At 30.1% G+C, this 10,968-nt stretch overlaps 2 protein-coding genes across 3 annotated transcripts in view; one reads left to right on the top strand and one right to left on the bottom strand.

The window, feature by feature from the left end:
• Positions 1-864: 864 nt before the first annotated feature.
• LOC100162912 (NADH-ubiquinone oxidoreductase 75 kDa subunit, mitochondrial) lies at positions 865-4,721 on the top strand. The gene is made up of 13 exons (XM_001942706.4): positions 865-1,152; positions 1,217-1,324; positions 1,390-1,613; positions 1,667-1,808; positions 1,901-2,122; positions 2,181-2,351; positions 2,404-2,569; positions 2,625-2,776; positions 2,828-3,007; positions 3,062-3,242; positions 3,812-3,987; positions 4,056-4,190; positions 4,253-4,721. Exons 1-13 carry the CDS (start codon positions 991-993, stop codon positions 4,415-4,417), a joined length of 2,184 nt encoding a protein of 727 aa, XP_001942741.1. The 5' UTR covers positions 865-990; the 3' UTR covers positions 4,418-4,721.
• A 77-nt stretch (positions 4,722-4,798) lies between these two features.
• Positions 4,799-10,968, bottom strand: part of LOC100168451 — a 7,868-nt gene continuing 1,698 nt past the window's right edge. The window contains exons 1-6 of one of the 2 annotated variants that reach the window (XM_001942870.5): positions 7,624-8,745; positions 6,686-7,197; positions 6,317-6,621; positions 6,068-6,256; positions 4,939-5,167; positions 4,799-4,865 (exon numbers count right to left, since the gene is read on the bottom strand). In XM_001942870.5, the coding sequence (XP_001942905.3) occupies positions 4,802-4,865; positions 4,939-5,167; positions 6,068-6,256; positions 6,317-6,621; positions 6,686-7,197; positions 7,624-7,779 (1,455 nt within the window). In that variant the 5' untranslated portion in view covers positions 7,780-8,745 and the 3' untranslated portion in view covers positions 4,799-4,801. Of the gene's footprint in view, positions 4,866-4,938; positions 5,168-6,067; positions 6,257-6,316; positions 6,622-6,685; positions 7,198-7,623; positions 8,746-10,968 lie in introns of those variants that run through there. The other variant, XM_008185571.3, reaches the window with a different exon arrangement.

Raw genomic sequence — 10,968 nt, 5'->3', positions numbered from 1 at the left:
AACTGCTTTGAACAGTTTGGATATAAAATATTGACTCGATAATGCTCATAACGATGTAAGATTGTATAAAAATGTTATCTTAATAGTCTTAGTAATTGACTGGGTTTTGGACACAATTTTAGATTTCAATGTTACCCATCTAATTCAATATTAGTTTACTACTATTTTACTTTTATTTAAAATTATATTTTGACTTAACTTGTTTTCAATATTATTTATTATTTTTTATTGAAATTAAGATTAAAGATTTATTAGTTAACGTACAGTTTTTACAAAAATAAAAAAAATAAATATGAATAAAAGCTAAAAATATGTGTTAAAAATAATAATTTTATATTCGAAGGTAAATAATTAAAAATAAAAAAAAAAAAACGGGGGGAAAAGTCCGGGGGGAAAATGTCCGCCATTCCAGAGCGACACCCACTTGCCCGCCTTTTTATTTATTTAATTTATTTATATATACTTGTCACGGACGTACATACGACGTACATCTACGTCCGTGATACTTGTCTATAAGATATATTATCTTAAATCTATTTTGTCATGCAGCAATTAATGATGAACCTAACACCATGCCTGCCAGCCACTATTCAATGTTCATTAAATAATTATTATTAGTATTATTAGTATTAATATTATTAATTATTATTATTATTAATTATTATTATTAGCATATTTGCCTCTTAAGATATTTAGGTTAATATAAATCTATGGATTTTCACGGAGTTTCGTAACCTGTTTATCTTTGGCCGCGGTATTATATTTTTGGTATAAAGTGGTATCAGAATATCATATGATTATTATCATTTGAACTTGGTTTGATTTTTTATCAAACTATTTTATTTCTTCATCATTTTCTATATAATAGGTTTATTATAGTCGGTACACATATTATTACTTATTAGTATTGAATTTTAATTTATGTCAAGTGGAATTGGACGCTCATTTAAATTTTTTTAAATAACTGTTTATTAGACATAATTAATTACCATGTTTCGGACAACGCTTCAGCGTACTGTGCCTTGTATTCGTTTGGTGGTTGCGCCTGGACAATTTCGACTAAATTCTAATGCTCCGGCTCCGCCATCCAAGCTTGAAGTCTTCATTGATGATAAAAAAGTCCTCGTAGATCCCGGAACCACAGTATTACAGGTAAAAATTATTTGATAAATTATTGAAATAATGAAGAGATATTTAACAAAGTTTGCTTATTTAGGCTGCTGCCCTTGCTGGCGTAGAAATTCCACGTTTCTGTTATCATGAACGTTTAGCTGTTGCCGGAAACTGTAGGATGTGTTTAGTCGAAGTTGAGAGATCACCTAAGGTATGTTCAACTATTACTTATATATTTAAATAAATTATAATTTATCTTTTAATTATTTAATTTAGCCAGTTGCTGCATGTGCCATGCCAGTGATGAATGGATGGAAAATTAAAACAAACTCTGAATTAACTCGCAAAGCTCGTGAAGGTGTTATGGAATTTTTATTGATGAATCATCCCCTTGATTGTCCTATTTGTGATCAAGGAGGTGAATGTGATTTACAAGATCAGAGTATGGCATTTGGCAGTGATAGATCCCGTTTTGTTGATATAGATTATAGTGGCAAAAGGTATTTTATTGTTTTAAACTATTAAATACATATTAATCGCTAATAATTGGCAGGGCTGTTGAAGATAAGGATATTGGGCCACTTGTTAAAACAATAATGACACGGTGTATACACTGTACAAGATGTATACGCTTTGCTTCAGAAGTAGCTGGGGTTGATGATCTAGGAACGACTGGTCGAGGTTCTGATATGCAGGTATTCTATCTTCAGATATTTATTATTACTTATATGCTACATAAATTAGATTCAATTTTTAAACCATTTGTTTATTTGTTTTTACTATTAAGGTTGGAACTTATATAGAGAAAATGTTCTTGTCTGAACTCAGTGGCAATGTAATAGATTTGTGTCCGGTAGGAGCATTAACCAGTAAACCATACTCATTCTCTGCACGTCCTTGGGAAACTAGAAAGACTGATAGTGTAGATGTTTTGGATGCACTAGGAAGCAATATTGTTGTTTCAACTAGAGCTGGTGATGTTATGAGAATTTTGCCACGGTTAAATGAAGTAATTTAAAACGACACCAAAATTATTTTCATAAACTAATAGAATTTTGTTACTTTAGGATATCAATGAAGAATGGTTATCAGATAAATCACGTTTTTCGTATGATGGACTTAAACGCCAACGATTGATCACTCCATTAGTTAAGGACAATAAAGGAAATTTAGTACCAGTTGAATGGGAAGATGCATTAGTAGCAACATCTAGAGCATTAATTAATGCAAATGGAAATGTAATAGTAAATTAGAGTTAGTTGTACACTTGATTTAATCTTGTTATTTTAGATTGTGGGTGTGAGTGGTGGCTTATCAGATGCTGAATCTATGATAGCATTGAAAGATTTGCTCAACAGATTAGGAAGTGAACAATTATACACAGAAGAACCATTCCCAATGACAGGTTCTGGTACTGATTTCAGATCTTCTTACATATTAAATAGCAGCATTTCCGGTATGTATGATTTTTTTCAGCTGATTTTAAAGACTAAATTTTATTTTATTTTTAGGATTGGAACAAGCTGACCTGGTGTTATTAATTGGAACCAACCCACGATATGAAGCTCCTTTGTTAAACACGCGTATTCGTAAATCATATGTACATAATGACCTAGAAATAGCATTATTAGGCCCTAAAGTTGACCTATCTTATGATTACGAGGTAAGTTTGTTTTTAATATTATAGATATTAATTATCTAATTCTTTGATTAGTATTTAGGCGAATCCCCTGCAATACTCAAGGATTTAGCAGAAAAAAGACATGCATTCTATGCTAAACTGTCTAAAGCTAAGCGACCGGTCATAATTTTAGGAGCTCAGCAATTTGAACGGGAAGATGGTGCTATACTTTTGGCTCAAGCACAGCAACTTTCTCAAGAATTAAATAAAAATGTAATTTATATATTCAATATTTTATAATTAATACTAACAAACAATAATTATTAGGCTGATAAAGGATGGAAAATTCTTAATGTATTGCAACAAGTTGCTGGACAAGTAGCTGCATTAGACTTGGGTTATAAGCCTTATAATAATCTACCTGCAGCCAAAGTACTTTATTTATTAGGAGCTGACAATGAATCATTAACAAAGTGCAAGCCTGCTGGAACCACAGTTATATATCAAGGTAAACATAATATTAATTTAATAGCATTATTACTTGTGATATTATCTTGTATGTATGTGAACAATTCTGTAAATGCCATTCCATCATTATGTCATAAAATAAAACTAATCAAAATATACATATAATATCTGTCACTAATAAAAATATACATACATCATTTATTCATCTAGGGTAGAAAAACATATATCATGATATTTATTTTGATCTTGGATGGCATCTCGAGTATAATTTATATTTTCTTAATAAATTATTGTATTGTTTGTAATATGATCTAATAATAGTATATTATAGTATGATACACAATATTATTCAAATTAGTTGTCGGTGTAATTATTATTGTTACAAGAGATTACCACCTGTTGATTATTTTTCATTTTAATTGATAAGATCATGTTAATCTATTTTATAAGTATTTTTTCAAAGGAATAATCTTTGAAGAAGTTTTGCAAATATGTGATATACATTCTATAGAAAAATATTATTTCTTTTATTTTACCTAATGGTTAATACTTAATAGGTTATTATTTGTTTGAAAAAATTCTAAATTCAGTTATTTGCTTCTCATGTAGGACATCACGGAGATGCTGGAGCAGCTATTGCCGATATTGTTCTTCCAGGCGCTGCATATACAGAAAAACAAGCAACTTATGTTAACACTGAAGGTCGTGCTCAACAAACGTTGATGGCTGTACAACCACCAGGAATGGCACGCTCAGACTGGAAAATTATCAGAGCAATTTCTGAAGTAAGATTTTATTATGTTCAATAATATATTTTAATTTATGTATTTAATTGTTTTGATCTGATCATTAGTTTGTGGGAGTAAAACTTCCCTACGACACTTTAAATGAGGTGCGTGACCGTTTAACTGATGTTTGTCCAAGCATGACTAGATATGGAGACCTAGAACCAGCAAATTATTTGGTTCAAGCTTCAGATTTAGCTAAAGTAATTTAATCAATAGTTTATCTTTGTAAATATTTTATTAAATTCATGTTTTTTTGTTGTAGGATTTATCTTCCCAGACTGTCAGCACACCTTTAAATGTTAAACAGATTACTTTAGAAGACTTCTATATGACCGATTCCATTAGTAGATCTTCACCAACTATGGCGAAATGTATACAGGCTGTTAGAAAACAGAAAGAATCAAAATATTATGAAAGCCGAGCTTAGATGAAAAATAATATTGGGCTTGAATGAATAAGTTCCAAGTCCTTTATGTAAGCAAATTAAGGTAATAATTTTAGAATTTAGAATGTTATACATTTTGATTTTTTAGCCGTGCAAAATATGTTAAATATCAAATTATGATAAAACAAATTATAACAAATATTATTTTTCTTTATCATCTGAACTTTCTTTGTATTTGTGTTAATAAAGTATTTTAAATTTCAAACATAATGTTATAATAATTATTAATTAATGTTTACAATAAATTTATCTAATAATAATATAAATATGTTTTGATTATAGTAAATTCACAACAAGATTTAATTGAATAATACTGTTATACATAAAATAACATTTTTCTATGAATATTCGATATTAGTTATATGTTTAAATATCTCTCCAAGCCATAACAATCTTTTGAAATGGAACAAATTGTCCGTTATTGATTCCACTGAAAACATTAAAATATATCAAATCACTTACTAAAGTAAAATGGTATTTATTTAAACTTTGGTTAAACTTACCACTCAAAATATCTGATCCCATTTAAAGATCCATCACAGTCACCAATCTTTTGATCAAATTGTACTCCTACTAGTGGTTCTGTCATAGTCGCTACGTGACCTATATATCGCAGTCGCCCACCAACTACTTTACCAAAGCTTGTAATAACTTTGACATAGGCGTTCAATTGAAGATCGTAAATGGACTTTGGCAAATATGGCTTGCCATGCACTTTCATTGAACAACACTCTAAAATTATACATATTTACTTTTCTCACTAATTTAAGTAGTATAAGTTAAATTAATTTTGTTTTAAATATTAAGTACTGGTTTTAGTAATTGTCCAGTATGTGATCTACTCGGATTGAATATTTATAATTAATGCCATAGAATTTAATTATTATCATTTCGTTTATTTTGTTACACGCATTGAACTAATGACTTTACATTTACTAATAATTAATAAATTTCGATAATGAACATAATAATATTGTTATCACAGACTATAGTATATGGCAATATACTTTTTTTTTATTAAATACAACCCTTGGCCATTGGAATTCTAGTTCTATTACAGAATATTGTATGACTTCTTAATATTTGTTATTTACATTATTAAATTATAGTTTACATTAATTGATAATAACTAAAATTATAACTATATTTGTTTATATATATAGAAATTGTTATTATAGGTATGCAAGACAACACCTACTAAATTTATTTTGAAAATTTCCCTTTTTTTTATGTATTCTAAATTATACTATTGTCTTATCATAGTCTTTGATATTATTGGCAAACAGAATAAGGTAAGATGACAGTTATATCTAGGTAAAAATCAGTAATTATGTAATAAAATTATAAAAATAAGCAAGCGTATACATAATAATATAATATAATAAAATAATATAATAATAATATAATGTACAACTATGTCACTATGTATAAATTTCATCTCGGTAGATCACATAATGAACGAATACCATATTTTTATTAATGTGTAGTTTTTTTTATTGTTATTTATTCATAGAATATTTTTTAGGATGTTAGAAATTCCCCCTTTAAAAAAAAATCAATATCAAATTAAAACTTTATATAATTTCATTTTTTTGAATTTAGAATAAATAAATAATACAATTGTGTTCTAACCTATGTTCACGTGATACGGTTCTGAATAACGTCTGTGCTTTTTACATTCCTTGATACCCGTGGGACATCCAGTGATGAGACAGTCTATAGCATTACGAACAACACATTCAGATTCTTCTATAAGTGAATCAGTTGAGTCTCCTTCTGATTTCCTTAAATCCGGCATTGACAAACGCAATTTCCCTGATTCTAAATCACTTTTATAATAAGTATTTTTTTTTATCTAACTTGGGTAAATAATAATCTGACCTTTAAATGATACTCTGTTTTTGATTTTCTTTGGTACTTCATCTTCTGCTTTTAATGTAGCAGTAGATGAGTACTTCACATCTTGTAATGATGCACATGGTTCACATGGAACACTTGCTGATCGCCGGCATTTAGTTGGAGAAGATGGTACTGATGACCACGATGCATTGTGTCGTGCTTCCAATGACATAACTGACGGTCTTACTTGACATCGGTAACATGACGAATGTACAGAAAATACAGAACCAAAATCATATCGTGAAGATGATGAACCAACAGAAAAATAACCGGGACTCCGCGGAAATCTGTACAAAAATAAACAATAATTGTTTGTGTAATTTAATATTGAACTAATATCATAGGTATTACTTTGATCTCGATGGTTCACGAGTGAGAGGTCCTGGTTGCCGACACAAATGATCAACACTCCTTGATAACTCTGGCACCATACTTGTAAAATTAATGTCTGACAACATGACCCTTCTTGATTCTGTAGTTTTTTTAGATACACGCAAACATTGTTTGCGCGTATTCTTGTCAACTGGTACAATAAATTTGGATGGTAATGTTGTATTTGTTGATGTAGTCTTGGCCTGATTGATTAAAAATCCTTCAGAACGCCATTGTAGGGGCAAAGCGGTAATATCTGTCTGTGCTTCAACTTCTTGTGTTTTTAATGTGATATCCTTTAAAATAGGCCGTAATGGACTGAGATATTTAGAATTTGTGATTTCTTTGGAGTTCGCTCCACACTTTGATATATCAGTTTCCAAAACATTATCTATAGACACAAGATCTTCATTAGGTGACACATTCATATTGTCGTCCGTTGTAAATATTAACTCAATCTCATCAGTTTCTTCAGAGTTTTGACACACAATCTAAATAATATATCAATAAAATATGATAAAACAATTATTTATTGAGGCAACACGGTATTTAAATAATAATAAGGCTTATATAAGAACAATTGATTGAACTATGGCTTTTGGGTATGAGAAGAAATAAATAATCTATATAATATATTATCTATATTTCAATAAAATAAATAAATAAATATGTTTCAGAAACGCAATAACCCTAGCAGTTGAGGCGTCTTTATAAATGAAAAATAAATAAATCACCGCCTACAATTTTATAACATAATGTTTAAATTGTCGTGTCTATTCAACTAACCAACTTGAATATTTTGAGGGGATATAATATATTAATACATTATATGATATAACTCGTATGAAATAAATTGGATTAAATTGAATTTAATTCGATATAGTCCACGAAACAGTCGAAATGTCTGCAGTGGGTACCTTTTTATCATCCATGGCGCCACAAGACTTCTTCACCAACTCGAGCTCCGCTTTCGATCGCTCAAGAGCCGTTCTCAGAGCAATTACTGTCTTATGTAATGACCGCACTGTGTCCAAATCAAACAGACTTCCTTCCTCGCCGCCGTTAGTAGCCATTTACACGACTCAGTCATTATTAATTGCGTACCATAATATTACGCGCTCGGGAGTCGGGGACGGTCAAAACAAAAACATAATAAAACAGTACGCAACGTACTAAAAACTGTGGGCACTGGGCCGCGGCGCACATCCGAAGTGGCGAAGTATTGATTTAATTTTAGTCATACAACGACGTCATGGAGATCGCACAGGTACATAAGTTTTTGTTCCATGACAGCATGTCAAGTCTGTTCAAGTTTAACTACGTAAAAAATCACACGATCCCTCCGAACGACGGACTCTCAACCAATTAACATATATTATAATATTGCAATAATCAATCAATTTTTTTTTAAATTAGTAACAGCCCGTCATCGTGTAAATTAATTATAGGCCGACTTAGACCTGCTCGTAGGATGTGAAAAACATTGTGCCCCGGCGCTATTTTGCTAGCCCTAAGTGAAAATATTTTTTTTAAATATTTAATTAATAATTATATACTGTACAACATTTTTACACGATTAATTAAATATTCTCATTTTAGACAGAAACAAATAATAACTATTCAATTTGAATAGGTAAATAATAAAATAATATTTTAAAACTTTTTGGACATATTCAATACATTGGGCACTTTTTGTATACCTACCTTAATGAGCACAATAAAAATAAAATAAAATTACATAGAGTTTGCTTTATTTTAAATACGTCTATTGTTTACATAGATTTAAAACCGTACTATATAAAATATGGTCCAAATGATGTAAACAATAATATACAGTACGATAATTACCTACGTCCTACATGGTATTGGGTAGAGAGCCTATATAAGCTTATATAGGCTCTCTAGTATTGGGTGACACACGGTCGTCGAATACAATCTGATAAATTACTTAATTACTATTAATAATAGTTAATAAAATAAACTCTTGTACAGGGGCGCCATTTGGGGGGGGGCAGGGTGTGCACTCGCACACCCTGTAATTTTGTTGTCCACAATTGGCCTAGGCCTAATTAATACTATGGTCAGATGGCCTTCGGTTTAAGGTATTACTATTTTATCAATAAGTTAGATGACCTTGTATGTCAGGAACACTTTAAAATAAAAAAAATAAAATATATTTTTTGGTTACAGAATGACCTACTTCCGAAACGTGCAACCTTGTTTTAAATGTTCAATCCTTTTGACTCAACGAAGAAAATTTTATTTAAATTTTATACTAAACAAAAATAATAAAAATTGAAAACTATAAATTTCCGTATACAGCTCAAGACGAATGAAAATATTTTTAAAATTGTATAATAAAGTATATAGAAAATGATAAAATAATCATTTGGTTAAACTTCAAGTATATCTACGGTTATTCGTTTTTTAATTACAACAAAATCGTTCCATGAAAAATCGGGGGAATATCCTAGGTTGTATAATTTGAACTTCAATTGCTCATAAAAATTATTTTGATATTCCGGTACGATTTTTTTTTTTTTTTTGGCAAAGGAAGACAAACTTATGGAGGAACTATAAAAAACTTGTATTGATTTTTAAAATCTTAGATATAAAAAGAAATTTTTTTATGAATTTCTTACTCAAATTAATTTTTAAATGTTCATGCTTTTGACGAATTTTATCAAAATTTTAACTTCAGGCGCTCATAAAAAAATAATTGCAGAATTATGCTCAACTTTTTTGATCTGCGAGGTGTGCATCAACAAACTTTTGATATTAAATCTTACATCTACTCAATGGCGTGTATCATAAAAAAAATTGGTGTTGCTCAAATAATTTTAGGAGACCTACCCCTCATAATACTGTTATACCGACCTATAAAATGATCTATTTTTTCATCTATTGATACCCATGGGTATCCACCCATATTTAAGGTGTTGCCCGAGCAACACTTGGACCCTATGTTACACGCCACTGCATCTACTTCTCCGTTGTATTGCCTAGATATCACCAACTAAAATACGTTTGATATATATTAGACAGATCCAGTCAAAATTGAAAATACCTACATTACAAACGGTTGTTTCATGTGTAACGCCTGTTTGAATAGACACGTGTGTAAGTAATAACATTGAAATAACACCAAGAATCTTGCCGCTGGACCGGGAATCGAACCTAGGTCACTTACTTGGTGGTTGATCGCTCAACCACTGAGCTACCCACAGACTGAGATATTTTAGTCCTTGGCTACCGAACTGCACAGACCCAAGCCCGGGTTATGGAGGAGGGCAAGAGGGGTACTGTCCCGGGGCCCATCTTTATTCCCAAAATATATTTTTTTAATGCATCCAATACAATTTAAAAAAAAAAATATTATTTAAGTAGGTAGTTATAGTAGCTAAATTATTATTAATATAATTATAAAATAAAATCGTTTTCCATTATATAACACAACAAATTACTATAAATAATGAACTATGTTTGCCAACAATTTTGTTTATGTTTTTTTTGAGCATTTTAGATTACCGATTTAACTAGACTTAAGTATACAAAAAGGTAGTTATAAGAAAAATATATTTAGCTTTTGTAAATTAGGTGTTTCAGTTAAAAGTATTAGGTAATGCATATTAAACTAAACTTTAGAGGACCATATAGTTATAATAACCTAGCGAACCAAAATTAGTCATTTGACTGTCAAAATGTTCAGAAAAAAAGTTTTACCAGAATCCATCTAAAAATATAGTGGTTACCATTTAAAAAAATAAAGTTGATTTTATTATTGGTACAACTGCGTGTATAAAAATTTTGAAAAATTTGTTAAAAAAATTGCCTATTAAAAATAAAGAAACGCGTCTTTTTTTGTTTTAACGAAATTCTATATCATCGATTCATAATTGTTAAAAAAAAAACCCCGCGTAAAATGACATATGATAAGACCTATATATTTTTTGTATAGTTAAAAATTATACAATAAGATAAAGTCTTTGATATGTAATGATACAATTTTATTTTGAAGTTAAAGTTGAAAGGGGGCCCACTAAGTGTATGGTGTCCCGGGGCCCAATTGATCCTTAATCTGGGCTTGCACGGACCCCATCACCCATGACACCAATCTACCACAATTAAGAGGACGTCGCACTAGCATGTGTTGTCTCCGTCTTACACACGTACAACATAGCAATTTTTCGTTCGCATGTTTCAATAGAGTATGTCAGTTTTGATATTAGAGTGAATTGACCTATTATCAAACTTTTAGGAAT

This window comes from Acyrthosiphon pisum, chromosome A1 (genome assembly GCF_005508785.2).
Source record: "Acyrthosiphon pisum isolate AL4f chromosome A1, pea_aphid_22Mar2018_4r6ur, whole genome shotgun sequence".
NCBI classification, from domain to species: Eukaryota; Metazoa; Arthropoda; class Insecta; order Hemiptera; family Aphididae; genus Acyrthosiphon; species Acyrthosiphon pisum.
Note: the sequence above shows the minus strand (reverse complement) of the source record. Positions and strands in the feature narration are given on the sequence as shown.

Coding starts and splice junctions, on each gene's coding strand:
- LOC100162912 (XM_001942706.4), top strand. CDS start 991: ATGTTTCGGACAACGCTTCAGCGTACTGTGCCTTGTATTCGTTTGGTG. Junction 2,777..2,827: donor ACCTATCTTATGATTACGAG/GTAAGTTTGTTT, acceptor TTCTTTGATTAG/TATTTAGGCGAATCCCCTGC. Junction 3,988..4,055: donor TTATCAGAGCAATTTCTGAA/GTAAGATTTTAT, acceptor TCTGATCATTAG/TTTGTGGGAGTAAAACTTCC.